The 22,251-nt window shown below is 37.0% G+C and overlaps 1 protein-coding gene and 1 pseudogene across 2 annotated transcripts in view; one reads left to right on the top strand and one right to left on the bottom strand.

Annotated features, from left to right (window-relative positions):
• LOC123239687 (holocytochrome c-type synthase) overlaps positions 1-7,296 on the top strand; it is a 25,726-nt gene extending 18,430 nt beyond the window's left edge. For both annotated transcript variants that reach the window (XM_044666973.1, XM_044666972.1), the window contains exons 6-7: positions 4,116-4,202; positions 6,773-7,296. In XM_044666973.1, coding sequence (XP_044522908.1) covers positions 4,116-4,202; positions 6,773-6,971 — 286 coding nt within the window. In that variant the 3' untranslated portion in view covers positions 6,972-7,296. The remainder of the gene's footprint in view (positions 1-4,115; positions 4,203-6,772) is intronic.
• Positions 7,297-12,635: 5,339 nt separating this feature from the next.
• LOC123239686 lies at positions 12,636-15,992 on the bottom strand (annotated as a pseudogene).
• Positions 15,993-22,251: the final 6,259 nt, after the last annotated feature.

Raw genomic sequence — 22,251 nt, 5'->3', positions numbered from 1 at the left:
TTCTTTCTCTGTTTTTGGTCTACCTGGCTTTGGGATCAGTACCATATTAGTGTCATAAAAGGAATTTGGTAGGACTCCTTCTTTGCTTATCATATCAAATAATTTGTATAGTATTGGGATTAGTTGCTCTTTGAATGTCTGATAGAATTCACTTGTGAATCCATCAGGTCCTGGTGATTTTTTCTTAGGGAGTTCTTTGATGGCTTGTTCAATTTCTATTTCTGATATGGGATTATTTAGGTATTCTATTTCTTCTGCTGTTAATCTAGGCAATTTATATTTTTGTAAATATTCGTCCATATCTCCTAAATTGTTAAATTTGTAGCCATATAATTGGGTGAAATAGTTCTTAATGATTTCCTTAATTTCCCCTTCATTAGATGTGAGGTCTCCCTTTTCATTTTTAATACTGTCAATTTGGTTTTCTTCTTTCCTTTTTCTTATTAGATTGACCAGTACTTTGTCTATTTTATCTGTTTTTTCAAAATACCAGGTTCTAGTCTTATTTATTAATTCAGTAGTTCTTTTACTTTCGATTTTATTAATTTCTCCCTTAATTTTTAGTATTTCTAATTTAGTTTTCATCTGGGGGTTTTTAATTTGCTCGCTTTCTAATTTTTTGAGTTGCATACCCAATTCATTAATCTCTGCCCTCCTTAAATTGTTAATATATGCACTCAAGGATATAAATTTCCCCCTGAGTACTGCCTTGGCTGCATCCCACAGAGTTTGGTAGGATGTCTCATCATTGTCATTCTCTTCAATGAAATTGTTGATGGTTTCTATGATTTCTTCTTTGACAAATTGGTTTTGGAGAATCATATTGTTTAATTTCCAGTTGGTTTTTGATTTGCCTGCCCAGGTGCCCTTACTAATTATTTTTTATTACATTATGATCTGAGAAGGTTACATTTATTATATCTGCTCTTTTGCATTTGTTTGCAATGATTCTATGCCCTATTACATGGTTAATCTTTGTAAATGTACCATGTGCAGCTGAAAAGAAGGTGTATTCCTTTTTTTCCCTATTTATTTTTCTCCACATATCAATTAAATCTAATTTTTCTAGGACTTCATTCACCTCTCTTACCTCTTTCTTTTTTATTTTTTGGTTTGATTTATCTAGATTTGAAAGAGGAATATTTAGATCTCCCACTATTATGGTTTTACTATCTATTTCCTTCTTGAGCTCTACCAGTTTCTCCTTTATGAATTTGGATGCTATACCACTTGGTGCATATATATTGAGCAGTGTTATTTCCTCATTGTTTATACTGCCTTTAATCAGGATGTAATGACCTTCCCTGTCTTTTAAATCATATCTATTTTTACTTTGGCTTTGTCAGAGAACATAATAGCCACTCCTGCCTTCTTTTTCTCATTTGACGCCCTACAGATTTTACTTAAGCCCTTAACCTTAAACTTGTGTGTGTCTACCCGCCTCATATGTGTTTCTTGTAGACAACATATGATAGGATTTTGGTTTCTGATCCACTCTGCTATTTGCTTCTGTTTTATGAGTGAGTTCATCCCATTCACATTCAGAGTTAAAATTGTCAGTTGTGCATTCACTGACATTTTTGTATCCTCCCTTACACCCACCCCTTCTTCTTATACTATTTTCTTTTTTTTAAACCAGTGGTTTACTTTGAGCAGGTATCCCTTATCCCCTCCCTCAATTGACTTCCCTTTCTTCACCCTCCCTTGTTATTCCCCTTTTTTTGTTTTTTAAAGGCCTAATGAATTCCTTCCCCCTTCTCTTCCCCTCCCTTTTTTGACCTCTCCACTCCCCTGCTCCCTTTGGTTTATCCCTTCTGACTTTCTCAGTAGGGTTAGATAAAGTTTTTTATCCAAATGGATAATAGTCACTCTTCCCTCTTTGGGTTGATTACACTGAGAGTAAGGTTTGATTATTACCTCTTAATGCTCTCTTCCTCTCCTTCTTGTGATAGTATTTATCCCCTCCCCTTCCCCTGCCCTCTTTGTGTGTAATAGAATATCCTATTTTTCTTATTTACTCAGATTTTTCTTGGTGTCCCCTACTGTTTCCCCCTCTTTCCCACCCCCATGTCATCTTAGACCATTCAGTATCCTGTCCTCTCTCTATGAATTATTCTTCTGGTTGCTATAATAGTGAATATTATAGTAGTGAATAGAGTTCACTACAGAGAATTATACATAGCATTTCTCCACCCAGTATTACAGATAATTAGATCTTTTTTAAGCCCTTAAAGAGTCAATTTAAAAAAAAATTATGAGCTTTCTTTCTTTTCCCTCTGTTTCTTATTTACCTTTTCATGTTTCTCTTGGTTTTTGTGGTTGGGTATCAAACTTTCCATTTAGTCCTGGTCTCTTTTGTGCAAAAACTTGGAAATCTTCAATTTTGTTGAATGTCCATACTTTACCCTGGAAGTATATAGTCAGTTTCAATGGGTAGTTGATCCGTGGCTGAAGGCCCAGTTCTCTTGCCTTTCTGAATATTGTATTCCAAGCCTTGCGGTCTTTTAGCCTGGAGGCTGCCAGATCCTGTATGATCCTTATTGGTGCTCCTTGATATTTGAATTGTCTCTTTCTGGCTTCTTGTAAGATTTTTTCTTTTACTTGAAAGCTCTTAAATTTGGCAATTATATTTCTGGATGTTGTCTTATCTGGATCAAGTGTAGAGGGTGTTCTATGGATCCTTTCAATGTCTATATTGCCCTCATGTTGTAGAACTTCAGGGCAATTTTGCTGAATAATTTCTGTTAGTATGGAGTCCAGGTTTCTATTAATTTCTGCCTTTTCTGGAAGACCAATGATTCTCAAATTGTCTCTTCTAGCCTGGTTTTCTTGGTCTGTCACTTTGTCATTGAGATATTTCATGTTTCCTTCTATTTTATCAGTCTTTTGACTTTGTTTTATTTGTTCTTGTTGTCTTGAGAGATCATTGGTTTCTAATTGTTCGATTCTAGTCTTTAAGTACTGGTTTTCAGCTATAATCTTTTGGGTTTTGGCTATAATCTTTTGGTTTTCCTTTTCAGTCTGGTCATTTCTGGTCTTCAGTTGACTTGCCTCACTTTCCAATTGCGAAATTCTGCCTTTTAAACTGTTATTTTCTTGCCAGATTTCTTCCATCTTCCTCAACATCTCATGTTTGAACTCTTCAATAGCTTGTGACCAGCTTTCATTTTTGGGGGGGAAGGTTTGGTTATTTGTATGTCCTCCTCTGTGGTCCGGATTTTCTCTGTGTAAAAGTTGTCGAGTGTTCCAGCATTTTTCTTACTAATCTTTTTCTTCTGTGTTGCCATTGTTAGCCCTGTCCCTTTTCAGCTTTGTCTTCACACTCAGGGTCTGCCTGCCCCCTCTAAGCTCCTAATGGCTCCGGTCTTCTTGTCCTGGGGTCAGGCCTCCCGGTAGTCTCTGGTCTGCCCCTCTGCCTGAGGCTCCTTCAGCAGTCTCGGGGGCTGCACCAGGTCCTCACTCGATGTCCTATCCTGCCCTGGAGATCTCAATTCACTCCCAGGGCCCTGCCTTCACCTGCACATAGGCTTGGGGAAAGTCCCTGCTTTAGGGCTTTTCATTCACACCCTGGGCAGCTTTCACCCACACAAGCCGCTGGGGAAATTCCCTGCTTTAGAGATTCACACCCAGGGCAGCGCGGCAGGGGAAAGTCCATGCTCCCCCCCCCCACCCCAGCCTCTTGGGGTCCCACATCTGGCAGCTCACAGGTACAAGCCCTGGGGCTGCTAGTGGTTTACTGGTTGCCCCAATCCTGCTTTCACTCTTGTGAGTTGGCCTTGGCACTGGTGTGTGTGTGGGGGGGGTGGAGTAGCTTCTTCCTCTCCCGTTTTAGTGAGAGCTGTTTCACCCCTTTATAGCGTGAAAATGCCCCGATTCTGCGTACCTTCAATGCTGTACCCCGTTGTGGTGTTCCTTTGATCGTTTGGGTTCGTTTTTATGTCCCCTTGAGGAGTTTTGTATGCATCGGTTAGGAGAGATCGAGCAGCTGCTCCTTACTCTGCCGCCATCTTAACCGGAAGTCTACATCATATTTTTTTCAAAATTCTTTTAGTTTTTGCTCCCCATACTTGTTAAAAACATATTTTCATTGGTTATTATTTCATTTGTATTTATAGTGAGTGCCCATGTGGGCCAACACTGATCCGATTTGGAGGAAAAGCTAAAGACTATTCACCAAGGGCTAGAATTCGTTCCTGGATGGGGTAAGTTATAATGCAGAAATATTTTTAATGCTTCTAAGTCAGTGTTCTAAAATTTACCCAAAGTATTATAAAATATGAACTGACATTTAATTAGTTAAAAAATAGGAAGTAGCTCTTGAGTACTATCTTTTCAAACCTTAATCTATTCAACTGCCCATATTCTTTGATTTTGATTTGTAGCAGTACACTGTATTTTTGTGGAAAACTGCCTTATAGGATGTCTTTTAATGAGTAATTATCAATTAGTTTATTGTACAAAAGCTAAGAAGTTTAATTATCTTATGCATATTGTATCCACCTACCTTTAGAATATATGTTCGGGCAGGAAGATCAATAAGGCTTTCTTCTAATAATCTGGGTGAGGAATGAGAAGATCCTGAATTTGACAGTGAGAGTAAATAATGATAAAGTTATTGCAATTGGCTAACTTACTTTCTCATTCATGCTTGACATACACTCATTATTCAAGTATTCAGTCTGGATGTTTGAGGCATGTTGAGTTGGGTACATGGGAAGAAATTTAGATGGGAAATATTCTCTAGGAGTTTGGAATGTGAGACTTGAACTCTACGAAAAAGGTGTGGGTAGAGATGGAAATTTGGAAGTCATCTGAATGAAATTATGAAAATAGATAATGAGTTCAATAAAGAAGAGGGCCAAGCCCAGTTCAGAAGTTTTCCAATTTTAGGGGTAGAAGGAAGAGGAACCAGTGAATGTGAAAATTGAATAGGAAAACAAGTTAAAAGAGGGGAAACATGGTCACAAATACAGGAGGAGAGAGCAACAAGAAACACATTTCACCTTGATGTAAGCAACATCTTTATAACATTTGGAATTGTCAAAAAGTAGAATGTGTTTTCTCAGTACATTCTTCATCCTCAGAGACCAAGAGACTATTGGTTAAAAATGTTGTCAAGGATTGCAGTCAGGTGTGGGGTTGACTTTGAGTCCCATTTGACTTGAATTCTTTGCTTCTCTGGAGGAGAGAGTTGGCACAGTTTTCTGTTTTATAGCAAAGATAGCCATCATAAGTGAGAAGTCTTTTGAATTAGGCAATGAGATTGTTACTTTCGAGTTAATTATTAAAGTAAAGGACTCTGGATAGGGTAGTTTGTCAAATATTTGGTTTTCTAATCATTAGGATAATATTAATCTTTTACATTTTTCTTTTTCTTTTTTTTTTTTTTTTAACATAATCCTTCCCTTCCATCTTAGAATCAATACTGCATTATATACAAGGCAAAAGCATGGTAAGGACTAGGCAGTGGGGATTAAGTGCCTTGCCCAGGGTCACACAGTTAGGAAGTGTCTGAGGCCAGATTTGATCCCAGGATTTCCTGACTCTGGGCCTGGCTCTCAATCCACTGAGCTAATCAGCTGCTCCCTTTCCTTTTTTTTTTTTTTTTTTAACAACTTTTTTTTAAACCGTTATCCTCTGTCTTCAGTCTATACTAAGTATCAGTTGTAAGGCAAAAGAGCAGCAAGGGCTAGGCAGTTGGGGTTAAGTGGCATGCCCACACATGGGCAAGGAATTACCTGAGGTCAGACTTGAATCCAAGTCCTCCTAACTCCAGGCCTGGTGTTCTGTGCACTGAACCACTTAGCTGCCCCTCCTTTTATACTTTCTTCATCTTAAACCCTGGGTGACCCCATATCCCCTAAAGCTCTCTCCACAGCCCTATTTAGTTTTTTCATTCCTCATTTTCTCAGAAAGCTTACCTACTTATATTTACTGTGCTAAGTGAGTCATCTACATTTCCACCCCTCCCTTACTCTAAGTCACTTATTTCTTGTTGTGCATACACCTTCTTTTACTTCATATATCATAATGATAATAAGGGCAAGACAGAAATCAGAATCTTTTCTCCTAAAACTGATCCCTACCAATTTTCCTAGTACTAGCAACAAACCATTTCTTGATTTGGGCCCTCATCACTGCTGCCACTTGGACAACATTTCAGACTCAATCAGTTGATCCCTGGATTATCATAGCAGGTTCTTATCCAGTCTTCTTGCTTTTTACAATTCCATTCCATTCTCTGTGCCCTGGCTCACAAAACTAGATAAATTCTGGTTTCATTGAGTTATTTCTATGCTCAACAAATAGTAGCTCTCTCCATTCTACCATGTCAAGTCCAGTTTCCTATCTGACTTTCATTCTTGATGATCTGCTCCTATTCTACCTATACAGCATAAGTTCTACTGTTCCAATTTCATTCTCATTAATCAAGAACACCAAGCAAGACCCCAAAATATTGCCCCTTTTCTCCAGAAGCTATACTTGGCTTTTTTTCCCCCCTCCTGGTACTATTTCCTATAATAACTTCTTCCTTTTATACCTAATCCAAACCCCCAGAATCAAGTTTTAGTCTCAGTTTTCCCATGATACCTTCCCTGACAATTACAGCCTACACTGAAATCTTACTGCATTTAATATCACATCAGTACTACTAACTTGATTTTATATGGTTCTTTACATGTTAATTTCCTTGAGGACAGCATAAGTGTTATAGATACTTAATATACTTAATAATACAGTACCAGTACTGACCAGCTTGATTTCATTTCAGATATGAATTGCCCTTTGACAGACACGACTGGATTGTTAATCGTTGTGGAACTGAAGTTAGATATGTTATTGACTATTATGATGGTGGAGAAGTAAATAAGGACTATCAATTTACCATCTTGGATGTCCGTCCTGCTTTTGATTCTCTTACAGCTGTTTGGGACAGAATGAAGGTAGCATGGTGGCGCTGGACTTCATAACCATTGTTTTATTTTACTTAAAAAAAAGTTTTTCCTTTAAAGAGATACATTATACATTAAACTATTTTCTGAAAAATTTAATGTTGAATTAATGATGTGCTATGCGACTTAAAACCATAATAGTGCTTAACACTATACTATGAATAGTTATACAGTTTTTTGTGTTTTTTTGTTGTTTTTAGTAAGCTTGTTGCATACAATTTTATATTGACAGAAATTATGTGAAGATTTCTGCTTTCTAGTTTGGATTTCGCTCATCTTGTTTTCAATGAGACTTCAATCTCTTAAAGGCATTTCATTATAAAATTGATGAGATTATGTAAAATATTTTTGTCATTTGTTTTTTAAATGTAAACTTTTTTATTTAACAGTATTTTATTTATAAGTACTTGAAAGTAAATGTGTGAAAACCAAACTTGATGCTGCCTCTTAACCACTACATCAATTGTGTAGGAAATACATCTAAGTTTTTGTGTTACAGGTAATTTTTTCAAAGAAAAAATATGGTATAATGACTGCTGGATATTAAGAAAGAATATACTGAAAATATAGCTAGTATAGTTAAATCAGTTTTTGATTTCCACATTTTCATTTATCTTGTTATATCCTTTATAAAATGATTTGAACTGTAAAATGGTTCAGTGATACAAATATTTTGGACCAGGATAAAATGGGGAAATCTGATGGACCATGATAAATACAGTATCTTTGAAATTTGATAGTATCTTTGAAAATGCTTTAAGGCTGGAGGTGACTTTTTCAGACTGTTAAATGCATGACAAAGAATTCTTTCCCTTTAAGGGAGGTTTAATAAGCATGTTTTATACTTATGGATTAGGTACACAGAATATTAGATTCTTTGATCATACTCACACTGGTTTGGGGGGATTTTTTTTTTTCATGACAATCCTTAAGAGAATTATCTATTTTTGGATCGCTAGGTAGCATAGTGGATAGAGAGCCAGGCTTGGAAACTGTAGGACCTGGGTTCAAGTATGACCTCAGATATTTCTAGCTATGAGACGTTGGACAAGTCACTTAACCTCAGTTGCATAACTTGTCCTTTCCACTCTGCTGCCATAGAATTGATAGAAGTTAAAGGTCTAAAAAAATAAAGAAAGAAGTATTTAAAAAAAGAAAATAGGAACTTTTAAATTCTTCTAGCAAGGTTTTTTGCTTAGTGAATTGAATAGGCAAGTAGTACTTGTAAGAGGTGGTGGAGTATATATATATATTCTGCCACTTCCTCCTACATGACTGGGTATGTCAGGTCATGTCAATCAGACTGAATTTTCTTAGCAACAAAACAGATACTAGTGCCTCTGGTACCTCCCGTTAGAAGCAGTGAGGTGTTTAGATAAAGCAACAGTCATGTAGAGTAAAGAAGACCTGGGTCAAAGCCTATTTTTAACCCATACCAGCTGTGTGACCATGGGTATGTTACTCAACCTTAGTGCTGCAGGCAGTTCTTTAAAACTGAAATTTCAAAGGTGCTCCTAATAAACATCTGTGGCAGTTTTTATACTAGATGCTCCCTACTAGGTTGAAATCACAGGTCTAGATAGTTGTGAGGCTAATGTATATAAAATGCTTTGAAAATTTTAAAGTACTATCTAAGTCCATTATTATCAATTGACTAAACACTTAGTAATAATTAAGTTTTTAATGAGTTTCCATGTTTTAATAAATTTGTATATATTTTTAAACTTATTGATATCCTTGGTTTTTACCTCACCTTCATTTCCAAAGAGATTTTCCTATTTTTAAAATAGATTTGTTAATTGGGTGGGATCATCCTGGTATAATGTAAAGAGTGTTGCACACGGAAATACAGTCTAAGTTTGGGTATCCCCTCTCTCCTGCCTCCTTACCACTCTGTGCAGGTCACTGCCCAGTCTTGGTCTCAGGTCCTACAAAATGATTTGATTTCTAAGATCTTCTGCAATTAGAACTTTCTAATCATTATAATAGTAATGATTCTTAGAACTGAGGTGAAAACCTCACACACACACACACACACACACACACACACACACACACACATTCTCCAAAAAATGTAGCATAGCTACAGCAGTTTATTTAATCTATTCTCTCATGTTAAGAATTTTCATTTTTAAACCCTGCACTCTCTAGGTGGAAGAAAAAAAAATAACAAGTACATGTTTTTCTCCTTAGCCTGATGCGATGCATCCATATGTAAAAAGTCAGAAAAAACTTAGCTGTGATAAACTAAGTAAATGTCCAAAAGGCAATGGAAAGTGTTGTACTGGCTTGGGAGTTATGAGACCTGGGAAGAACTTCAAGGATGAGCTTAGTGACACACCCTTTTGATCAAGGACTGGCACTAATTTAAGGGAGACTCTTTACCAGAGGAATTATTCACAAGGAGATGATTTTTGTTTTGACTACTGCAACTCATCAAGACCATTTACTAAGGTGTTTAAGTGTTGCATTTTCTTATTTATTAAGAGATTTTTAAATAGGTAAAATCACAAATCCTTAAAATAGTTATGTCCTATTAAAGCAGCAATAACAAGGGGATAACTTCTACCTATAATAGAAAAGAGGACATCTAAATTGTATTCCTGACTCCACTAGCAGTTTTATGTGTAATTATGACTAATCATTTTTGGTTTCTGTCTGGAGATGTGAATGATAGTGGATGTCAATCATGGCAGTATCCTGGAGCAAATGTTTCCTGAATAAGTCAGTGATAGACATTAAATGTGTTTTTTTTTCTTTTAAAACATTTTCAGTTTTGTCTTAAGGGATGTGATTGAAGCAGCCTGGAGTTGAAGTGGGGAGAAAGGGCATATAAAGTCAAATGATGCACATTTTTAAATGACCTGCAGCAGTGTTTAATATAGAAAGTAAACAAGATAATGTTGCCTTTTTGTCTGTTTAGGCCCTTAAATATTTTTGACAAAAAAGTTCTTTACATTTAATGTCGTATTCTACGAGTAGATCAATGTTTCCAGGATGAGATTCAATTAGTATTCAACATGAATTTTTTTAAAAATCTAGTAAACATGGAAATTCAAAGCAGAAATTTAACTGTACAATTATTTGCTATACAAAAGGCACTGCAGGGTTTCTTTAAATAAGTTCTATTCCTTTAAAATTATTGAAATTATGAACACAATATATGAAAATATATAAAAGAACACATATTAGTAATTTGATTCGTGCCTGCTTGTTTCATTGTAATGAAAGTATTCATTATAGTGGAGATATTTTTCTTTTTTTAAACCTATCAATCTACATTTGAAAATAACTATAATTATGTCTCCACCACTCCCAAAGGATGTTCTATACCAATGCTGTCTTTTTCCTAAAGTAGTATCTGAGTTTGTCAAGTATTTACATTTTTCATAGAGAGTGAACTAAGCAAATGCTCTCATTTATCAACAAAATGTATTGCACACATAAGACTCTGCTAAGTGGATTCAAACATCTATAGGATATGACTCTTTCTCAAAAAAAGGTGGACAATAGTATAACTATATAGTATCAGAGCTAATTGAATAGCCAGACCCAAAGAGCTATTAATGACTCAATGTCAGCTTGGAAGAAGGTCTTAAGTAGAAAGCAGGGCTTGGTGTTATCATTTATACCAGTAATTTAGATAAAGGAAAAGAACATGCTTATGAAATCTGAAGATGACACAAAAATTAAAAGGGATAGTTAAAACATTTAGACAGGATTCAGAAATATTTTACTACACTAACATGTTGGGCCAAATTAATCATTTAAAGGGGTTCAATCAATAAGCATTTATTAAATGCCTAGTATTGGGCCAGATGGTGTGGCAGGCAATCGTCAGGCAGGTCTGGACAAGATGGACAGCTAGATGACACAGTGGACAGAGTACTAGCTTGGAGTTAGGACACGATGAGTCTTCCCAGGTTTAAATCTGACCTCAAACACATACTAGCTATGTGACCTTGGTCAAGTCACCTAATGCTGTTTGCCAAGAAAATCCCAAATAGTGTCATGAAGAGTTATATTGAACTGAAAAACCACTGAAAAAATGGTCCAGGCACTTCCAAATGCTGGGATTCATAAAAAGAACCAATTAATATGGAAATAGGTATTGAGTGATAATACATGTATAACCCAGTAGAATTGCTTGTCGACTCTGGGAGCGGGGAGGAGAAAAGAGGAGAGAAAGTATAAGAATCATGTAACCATGGAAAAATATTTAAATAAAAATTTTTTAAACCAAGAGAAGAACTTAAAATCTCATTAAAAGATTTAATTTCAAAACTGTACAATTAGGGAGGCTTGGCTAGATGGAATTGGAGATATTTAACCCAGAGATAACTTTGGGACAAGATAGCTATTTTAAAGTATTTAAAGGGATGTCACATGGAAGAAAGATTAGAATTGTTTCTGAAAACTTAACAATTAAAGCTTTCTCAAAGGCAAATGGTCTACCTTGGGAGATTGTGCATTTCCTCTCCCTGAATTTCTTCAAGGAAAGACTTGGATGGTCACTTGCTAGGTATGTTGTAGAGAGAATTCTTATTCATATAATTCCTATTCATAGTTGAACTAAATGACCTCTGAGGTCCTTCCAACTCAAATTTTGCGATTCCATGATGTTATTACTATAAATAAGCCAAATTTTACTTAATAATTATTATCAAATTCTGGTTGGTAGTTTCCAGCAACTTTGTTCCTTCTTTATACTTCCAAAGCTAACGATGTCTAGCAAGTAAAGAAATTAACAATTATTGCTTGATTCTGTATGATATTTCTTCACTTTTCAATCATCTCTGACTTTTTTACCTCATTTGGGATTTTCTTGGCAAAGATCCTGGGGAAGTTTACCATTTTACAGATGAGGAAACCGAAGCAAACAGGATTGCACAGCTAGTAAGTATCTAAGGTGAGATTTAACGCAGGATGACATGTCTTCTTGCCTCCAGGCCTGGCACTCTTCCACTGCTCCACTTAGCTACTCCAAAGTATACAGAGCACTTTACATATATTTTCTCATTTGATCCTCAACCCTGAGAGGTAGCTGCTCTTATTATTCCCATTTTATAGATTAGTAAACTGAGGCACAGAGTGTCAAGTGATTTTCCCAATATTATACACCTTGCAGGTATTCATACTCAGGTCTTCCTGACTCTTAACTCCAGTACTCTATGCATTATGTCATGCTGCCTCTAAAAACAGTTCAGCTGAAACTAGACAGTTTTGGTAAATGTTTATGCACTCATCAGGGTACACTCAACAATTTCCCATAAGGAATCCTATTTGTATAAAAACCAGACACAGTCTATATTTTACAAATTAAAAATGAAACACTAGTTCTTTAATAGGAAACAGTATAAAAAATGAAAGCCTAATGATTATTAGATAAGATGACATTTGAAAATTTTCTTCTAAAGAGGAAGTTATATAATCAATCCAATCTCAGACATTTCAAAAATCCTTTATTTTGAAAAGACACTATGATCTACAAAACAAGTAAGTCTGTTACAAAGGAATTTTATGTCTTTTATAATCCCTTCAATGCTTACTCAACAGTATTTTATAAGCACAGAACAGCAAAGGCACGAGGTTTGCCAGATAAAAAATATTGCACAAGTTTCCTAAGTTACAGTCATTGCAGAATAGGAATTTATAAAAATAAATGCAACAACATGAAAAAAGTCAAGATTCATTCTCATCCATGTCATTGTCCAGGTCTTGTTCTGCAGTAGCCTTTTCTTTATGCTATTTCTTCCAAAGTTTGGTCATTACCAGCAGTTTGAGTTTTGAGTTAGCAGCATATTCTGAAAAGATGTAATCACAGGATTCTTCCCAGCCAACATCAGTCCCATTTTCTGCCTGTAGTAGTAGTATTAACTTTCTCAGGTATGAGTTTATCCACTCCTCATGAGATTCCATTCCAAATTCATCTTTACAGTTTCTCATAGTTTTGTTGGCTTCTTCATAAGTTTGTCTGCATTTAAACTTCCTTTCCTACAGACAGCTCAAATTGGGCAAAACTGAACCATGCTTTTGTTCATTGTAAAGACTTGTAATCTCTTGTAAAGACTTATTTTTTTATATTCTTCAATTTAAAAATCAATATAGGATTTCCAAAGCACCTCTGGCAAGTGTAAGCATGACTGGCTAACAGCCAACTTTGTATATCATCTGGCCTCTCTCGATATCTCCACAAAGTCTTTGACTTGACAAATTTGATTCATGATGTGTAATTTTCCTGTGCAAATTCTAGAATTTTTTCATATAGTATCCGGCCTCAGGTCAAATTCTCAAAAGCTGCAGCTCCAATTCAATGGGACACTTGTCAATAGAAGTACCTTTAGCTTTTTTGGTAAATGGCATTTTTCCATCTAGTTTCAAAGCAGACATATAGTAGCCATATTTTGGCAAACGTAAACTTTTTGTGAGGGATCAATTTCATATAAGCTTAATAAACTTGTCTGGTTCTCTCTGGATCTTCCAACTTTTTTTTTTTTTTTTAACCCTTACCTTCTGACTTGGAGCCAATACACAGTATTGGTTCCAAGGCAGAAGAGTGGTAAGGGCTAGGCAAGTGACTTGCCCAGGGACACACAGCTAGGAAGTGGCTGAGGCCAGATTTGAACCTAGGACCTCCCATCTTGCTTCCAACTCTTCAAAAAGTGCATAGCTGAGCCAGTCAGTGACTCTCCTCTTGGATTATGGCACAGTGACCATGGTTCATTTCATTCCCTTTTCCCCACTGTGTTTGCTTCTACATCATATTCCACCAATTGCAAATAATCAAACCAGGCATCTTAACTGGGTGGAAATTAGCCTTCACTTCCTCCTCACACTAGACTCTGCTCACAGTGATGTCTTAAATAACGCCTATCTTCAAGTTTCTTTTCAAAGATTTTTGTAATTTGTAAAGATTTCTTGGGCTTCCTGCTTTGAAATCCTATTCGGGACATATGTACCCTTTCAAATTCTTTCTGATTTTTTCAAACTTTGCAAAAGTCTCTAAATGTTCATCGATTTGCTCATCTCCAAAGAATTCCGCAGCTTCCATATACTTTCCTTGCATGAGCAAAATAGCCATGTTTTTCTTCAAAGGGGGCATAATTGATCCAATTCTTAACATCAAGGTGCACCAAGATAAATCTTTCATAAATGCAATGTGCCCAGTGTCTTTATATCAAAGTTCAAAGCTGATGTAGGAGTGCCAGGCTTGTTCCTCAAGGTGTCACTCCATCCAGGGTCCAAATACCTGCTGGCCTCCAGCAGTATTTCCCAACATCTTCATACTTGCATATTTTTACCAGAACTGGTTGACACAAGATAGAGTTGTGATGGCCTGGTCAAATCAGATACTTTGGGCATGATTTTACTTGGTGATTCAACATTTCCGTTTCTGCATATTTTAGGCAGAGAGTGATATTTCCATAGTCAACATCTAAGGCATAATTCCTAAGTCACAATAAAGAGTAGGAATTTATAACAAAAATTTAACAATATGGAAAAAGTAAAGATTTATTCTCATCCATATCACTGCCCCAGTCTTGCTCTGCAGAGTCCTTTTCTTACTATCTCTTCTAAACTTTGTCCATTGCCATCAGTTTGAGATTGGACTGGTTTGCAGGATCTTCTAGTATGTAGAAGTATTGCACAAAGGCGGATTTTTGGAAGGTTGCAGAGGAGAGAGAGCTGAGTGACAGTTGGGTGGAACAGCAAGAGACTCCTGGGAAAAGAACTGGAGGAGAGGAATTCATCACTGGACTGGGTACAGGATGGACCTCCTTTACCTGATCTCAGGATCAAAATCCTTGAATACATGAGGAATATTCCCTACCTTTCCCTTGTGCTTTGAATACCTGAAATTGTTCCTTTTTCTCCTGGACAACAGTAAAGAGGCTGGCTGAACAGTCACAGCAACTTGAGGGGTTTGGGACCCAGAGCTAGCCTGAAGGCAACTGACTCTCTGTCAGCTATAGAAAGGACGTTGTAACCTTTTACTTAGATTATAACCTAAGTTTTACTTAGATTATAAACTAAGCAGATAGTGATTCCCAAAGTGGGCACTACCGCCCCCTGGTGGGTGCTGCAGTGATCCAGGAGAGCAGTGATGACCACAGGTGCATTTATCCTTCCTATTAATTGCTATTAAAATTAAAAAATATATATTTCCAGGGGGCTAAGTAATATTTTTTCTGGAAAGGGGGCGGTAGGCAAAAAAAGTTTGGGAGCCACTGCTAGAAAGGATGTAGAACATTTCAGACCAAAAGACCTTTGTATTAGAAAAAAGTTTCCTAATCCCACTCTCCTAATCCTTCCTTGATCCTGTGTTAAGAAACCACCTTTTGAGATATATGCAGTCAGATAAGATTTCTTTGGCAGTTATCTGAGAAGGTTGAGAGTGAAAAGGGAACTTAGGGGAGACAGGTCTTAATAAGCTTCCTTACCTCAAACCGGAAGCTGACCACCATTACTGTCTTCCCTGACAGGAACTGTGTTCAGAGGGGACTTTCTAATCCTGGCAAAATGTCAACACTTTACCCCATAGAAGTCTCTTATCTGCATATAGGTTCCTGTCCATCCCTGTTCTCAATTTCATCACAGGGACAAGCCTTTGAACTCTCAGGGTTAAGGAGGGTAACCCAGCTAGCCTTAAACACACAACTAGACTAACAAGGCAGAACACATCTTGGGGGTTTTCCCTCCATCCTTTTAAACATGTAAGATGTAATCAAAGTACTCTATATGGAACAGGCCTTTTGAATTTCTTTTAGATTCTCTTCCCATTGTGCATATTTTGTCCTGTTACTAATCACAGTTCTGTTCCTCCACGTAGTGTCATCAAGTCTTTATTTTTCTTAGTTTATAATCATTTAATTGTTTTTCATCTGTGTTCTTCTTTTGAGGAGGTGGTAGAACCTCAAAGTTCTCTTTAATTTCCCATAAAACCTGTTCTGCTGTGATCTGTACTTCAGCAGGGGCTTTGTTTTTCACCTTCACCACTTTGGAGATCCACTGCTTCCCAGCTATGGTAGAGGCTGCCATCTTCACGTGGGTGGGCCTCGAGACCCCTTAAAGGCCATCTCCCATCCACTTGTTGCGCCACCTAAACTCTCAGTCACTACGGCCCGACATAGTTTCCGACCAGCTTAAATGGCCCCAGAAAACAACTCTAGAGACTTGACCCTTCACCTTTATACACCACGTGGTGGAGGGGTGCGGTTTCCTTAGTAACCGCTTTATAGCATCTACAGGGAGTTAGAGCAGAGAGAGCCAAGTAAAATGGATTCAGCTAAATGCAGTAGAGGGTTTCTATATATTCTCACAGTGGGGTGCGCTCTGTGCTTTAGAGGCAAGGGTGTCAGGCAGAAGCGTTACAAGTATTCCAGGCAAAGGCGCCTTGTACTGTAACTTGGCAGTGCGTTCCGTCTACGGACTCCAGGAGGGGAAAAAAAGCACAGACTACCACTCCCAGAATGCAAAGTGGCACGTCCTCGTGGCCGTGTTGCATCCTGGACTCTGTAGTCTCAATATATTTTTACTTCAAAGTACTTCAGAATCTAGTTATGCTCTCCTCCTTGCAGTTCCTCCTTTATGGTACAATACAATAAAAAGAAAAAACAGCCCCTGTCCTCAAGGAACTTACGTTGTAATGGAAACCACATGTATATAAATGGATATCTAAATAGTTATTCATAAGGTATCTATACGAGTTGCATTTATATAGGAAAGGGCATTTTAAGAGAGTAAGGTATGTCAAAGGGAAACTTACTTGTCCGTGTATTCCACAAGAATTGCACACGATTATAAACCCCTGCAGCACTCCTCTGGAATAAACCACCAAGATCAAACTGTTCCCATGAGTGGTACCTTCTGGAAACCGCCTCTTTTTTTATTTTTTATTTTTTTTATTTTTTTTTATTTTTCTTGTCATGAAAAATACACTTCTATATTGGTCATTGTTGTAAGATAACTTAACTCACACCTAACCAAAACCCCAAAATAAAACCAAAGATACACTGATGTGAAAGACGGATGCCAAGAATTCTTTCCCTGGAGGTGGATAGCATAAATCTTTCAGGATTGTCCCAGATCATTGCATGGCTACAGACAACCATCTTCCAATATTGCTGTTATTGTGTACAATGTTCTCCTGGTTCCTTTTATTTCATTCTGCATCAGTTCTCACAGATCTTCCCAGCTTTTTCTGAAATCATCTTGCTTATCATTTCTTAGAGCAACGCTGCCTCTTTAACAACCTAGATTGTATGTGATATTTAAGATAATTTATTTCCCTGAAATAATCAAATATACAGAAAAAGAAAATAATTTATTTAGTGTCCTATTTTGTAAGAAATATTTTAAGGGAAATCTGTCAATTTTGACCTAGGTAGGAAATCCTTGCTTGGGGCCCTGCAATGGATTAATGGCACTTCTATTGTCTAAGGACCAGCCTAGTTAAATGCCAAGAACCCACTACCAGGAAAATCATCCTCAGGACACTAGGGTAAATAGTGAGCCAAAAAGTATAGAAACGGAGTCTACTCCACTTTTATTTGTGGCGAGGTTCTCCAAGATTGAACCTAATTTATTTTTAAAATTTTGAATTTAGAATATTTTTTCATGGTTACATGATTCATGATTCCTACCCCCTCTTCCCTGCCCCCTCCAGAAACCAACAAGCAGTTCCACTGGGTTATACATGTATAATTGTTCAAAACTTATTTCCATGTTATTCATATCTGCAATAGAATGATCTTTTAACATAAAACCCCCAATCATATCCCCACTGAACTATATAATCCATTATATATATTTCTCTTTTTTTCTTTTAAAAATTTTATTTAATTGATTAAGAACATTTTTCTATGGTTCTATGATTCATGTTCTCTCTCCCCTCCTCCCACCCGCCTCCTGTAGCCAATGAGCAGTTCCACTGGGTTTTACATGTGTTATTGATCACGACCTATTTCCGTACTATTGATATTTGCACTAGAGTGATTGTTTAGCATCTAGATTCCCAGTCATATCCCTATCGACTCATGTGGTCAAACAGTTGTTTTTCTTCTGTGTTTCTGCTCCCACAGTTCTTTCTCTAGATATGGATAGCGTTCTTTTTCATAAGTTCCTCTGTATTGTCCTGGGTCATTGCATTGCTGCTAGTAGAAAAGTCTCAACCTAGTTTAAATCACATACCAGGGTATGTATAGACCCAGTGGGGTCCAGAAGTCAATCTTTCCCTCTTGGAGAGTCTTGCATGATCTGGTCTCAGTACAATATGAAGACTAATAATTTTTAAGTGCTCTATAAATTGTATTTAGTCATATATTAGAAAAATGATGACATCTCACTAGTGGGTGTGACAGTATAGGTGGTAAAATGTACTGATTCCCATTATATAAACATTCTGTGATGTCAGCTAGGATGATTGAAAAGAAATGTACACAGACTGTTAGAGCCAGGGGCATTAGTGACTAAGTGAAAAGGGAAGATCCAACCCCTCCAAAATCACCTAAAACATTGTACTAATATGCACATTGTACCCATATACACAGTTCTTATTTTAAAAAAATAGAAATTCTCAATGGAGCAGAGAAAATGAGCAATCAACTAAGAATATTAATTTGAAATTCATTATTTAATTAATTTAGAAGATTTTGAAATGGTTACATGATTCATGTTCTTTCCCTCCCTCCTCACATCCCCCCTCCCATCCGCCTCCCAACAAGCAATTCCACTGGGTTTTTACATGTGTCATTGATCAAGACCTATTTCCATATTATTGATATTTGCATTAGGGTATTGCTTAGACTTAGAGTCTACATCCCCAGTCATATCCCCATTAACCTGTGTGATCAAGTTGTTTTTCTTTTGTTTCTGGTCCCACAGTTCTTTCTCTGGATGTGGATAGTTTTCTTTCTCATAAGTCCCTCAGAATTGTCCTGGATCATTGCATTGCTGCTAGTAGAGAAGTCCGTTATGTTTGATTTTACCATAGTGTATCAGTGTCTGTATATAATGTTCTGCTGGTTCTGCTCCTTTCACTCTGCATCAATTCTTGGAGGTTGTTCCAGTTCACATGGAATTCCTCCAGTTCATTATTCCTTTGAGCACAATAGTATTCCATCACCAACAGATACCACAGTTTGTTCAGCCATTCCCCAGTTGAAGGGCATCCCCTCATTTTCCAATTTTTTGCCACCACAAAAAGTGCTGCTATAAATATTTTTGTACGTCTTTTTCCTTATTATCTCTTTGGGTTATAAATCCAGCAGTGGTATGGCTGGATCAAAAGTCAGACAGTCTTTTAATGCTCTTTGTACATAATTCCAAATTGCCATCCAGAATGGTTGGATCAATTCACAACTTCACCAGCAATGCATTAATGTCCAAATTTTGCCACATCCCCTCCAATATTTATTGCTTTCCTTTGCTGTCATGTTAGCTAATCTGCTAGGTGTGAGGTGGTACCTCAGAATTCTTTTGATTTGCATTTCTCTAGTTATAAGGGATAACTAAGAATATTAAGTGTCTAGTAGGCACATGCTAGGCATTAGGAGTATGAATAAAAAGAAGGAAACCTTCCCTACTCTCAATCAGTTTACATTTTAACAGGAAAGCCTAGAATTACATATATAAGAATATAAAGAATAAATATAAGAGATTACAAGGTAATTAGGGAAGGAGAACATTAACAATTAGGACCAAGAAATGCTTCATTTCTTGGTAACATTTGAATAGTATCTTCAAGGAATAAAGAGATTCCATGAAGTGGAGGTGAGGAGAGTAGTATGTGGAATAGGCAATGTAATATCCATGAAACGAGAAAGATTGAAATGTGTGAAGAAGGGAGAAAGAGCAGTTTGGATATAATACATTAGGGGAGGAGGAATAATCTACAATGACCCAATGAGGATAGGTTGGACCTAAGTTGTGAAGGGCTTTAAAAATTAGCAGTGTCGGGGCAGCTGGGTAGCTCAGTGGAGTGAGAGTCAGGCCTAGAGACAGGAGGTCCTAGGTTCAAACCCGGCCTTGGCCACTTCCCAGCTGTGTGACCCTGGGCAAGTCACTTGGTCCCCATTGCCCACCCTTACCAATCTTCCACCTATGAGACAATACACCGAAGTACAAGGGTTTAAAAAAAAATTAGCAGTGTTTATAGTTTATCCTTTAGGTGCAAGAAGAAAGTCACTGGGTTTTATTGAGCAGGGGAATGAATTATCCTAGTCACATCCATTCTTAAGGAAAATCACTTTGGTAGTTATATGGAGAATGGAGTGGAGTGGGGAGAGATTTTTGGCCTGGAGACCAAGATACTGTTGTAATACTCCAAAGAGATGATGAGGACATGAATTAAGGAGTAAATTGTGTGAATAAAGAGAAAGGGTGAGATGTGAGAGACTGAGAGGGTAGAAATGGCAAGATTTAGCAACTGATTGGATATAAGGGATAAGGGAGAATAAGGAACAGAGGGTAACACCCAGGTTATAAACTTAAGGGACTAGAAGAATGGTGGTAGAAATTCTTTGACAGAAGTAGGAAAGTTTGGTGGTGGGTTTGAGGAAAAGATAAATGTGTTCTCTTTTAGACATGTTGACTTTGATATGTCTCTAGGACATCCAGTTTAAGATGTCCAATAGATAGTTATTAAGACCAGTGCTTAGTAGAGAGACTGAGACTGGATGTATGTCTGTGAATCATCTTCATTGGCACCTCTGCAGAGTTGAGGTTAAGTGAGTTTTTCATGGGATTTAAGAAGAGTTAAGAGGAATTGGTAGGTTAGTGAGTTTGAGGCAGTACCGACATAAATGTTGAAGTCCTCTAATATATAGGCAGTAAAGCAGTTGAGGAAGAGAAGAAAAGAGTGAAAACAAGTGCTGAACTTCTTGAGAAAGGAGGACAAATGACTTGTACTAGTATACGACAATCCCCAAGATTTGAATAGGAATGAAAATATTAATCAGATGAACTTCAAAGGAGGAGAGGTGATAATAAAGGGAGAGTCTAGGTATGGAATGGATAGACGAGTATCCTAATTTCCTTTCCAGAGCAGTGTGTAGGTGGTGCAGGTAGGAGTGAGTGAAGGTAGAATTAGTGCTGGGCTCAGTCAGTCAAAAACATTAAGTGCCTGCTATTTGTCAGACATTGTGCTAACATCTGGAGATAAAAAGAAAGGCAAAAGACAGTCCTTGTTCTCAAGGCCTCACATATAAACAACTATGTTCAAACAAGATATGACATGTATGAATATATATGTATACATATATGGGGGGAATAGGGAATGGTTTCTTACAGAAGGTGGAATTTTATCTGGGACCTTGAAGGAAGCCAGTAAGGGGGCCAAGTTTCAGTGAATGTAAGTAGAAGGAGAGAGTTTGAGAAAGTGGTCCATAATGAAGAGAAATTTATTCATCATGGAATGGAAATAACAGCATAATAATGGAAAGATGTTAGCAACACTTAAAAGTAAACTGTTTTTTAGTGTTCAACAAACCCTAAAAAGAAACCACAGGCACATGAGGGTACCATCCTGTTATTTAAAAAGAATTTCTAGGAAAATGAGAAATAAGAATAGCAGAAATTAGGTTCAGACATTTTGTAGTATATGTACTTAAATATAAAATGCCCCAGCTTAAAAAATAGGGGAACATAAATAAAAGAGAATGAAAGATAATGTGCACAAAAATGACTAGAGAATATTAGCCACGTAAAAGGTTGGCCATGATTATAAAAGATAAATAATTGAATTATAAAAATTATTAGCTTTTGAATAAACAAAATCTGTACAGATAGAATTGGAGAAGAACTGTTAATTGCAGAACAACATGTTTGTAGTAAATCTGTCTCTTTAAAGTCTGCTATCCAAAAAAATCTGTCCATTTTATAGAAAATACAAATATGAAAGATCAAAAGGCATTCTCCAATAGATAAGTTACTTGATATACACAGTTTTCCAAAGGAGTTTTGACAACTGTCAATGACTATATGAAGGAATTCTCCAAATCAATAAGAAAAATGAGATAAATATAGTCAAGTCTTACCTCAAACCCATCAGATGAAAAAAGATGAAAATGTATGTGGATGAGACTATGGGAAGATACATACTCTAACACGTGGTTGGCTATGAGCATGTGCTTCAAGTGTGGCCAGAGTGAATACTCTATAACTGGCCAGGCCCTAGAACCCCACCGACTCCTAATTTGACAAGACAACCAGAGACTGGATATCTGTTTTGCAGCTCCCACTCTACACTCACTACTCTGCATGGCCAGATAAACACAAAACTAAATGAAACAGCCTCGTG

Source organism: Gracilinanus agilis, chromosome 3 (genome assembly GCF_016433145.1).
Source record: "Gracilinanus agilis isolate LMUSP501 chromosome 3, AgileGrace, whole genome shotgun sequence".
NCBI classification, from domain to species: domain Eukaryota; kingdom Metazoa; phylum Chordata; class Mammalia; order Didelphimorphia; family Didelphidae; genus Gracilinanus; species Gracilinanus agilis.
This window is presented reverse-complemented; position numbering and strand designations above follow the sequence as displayed.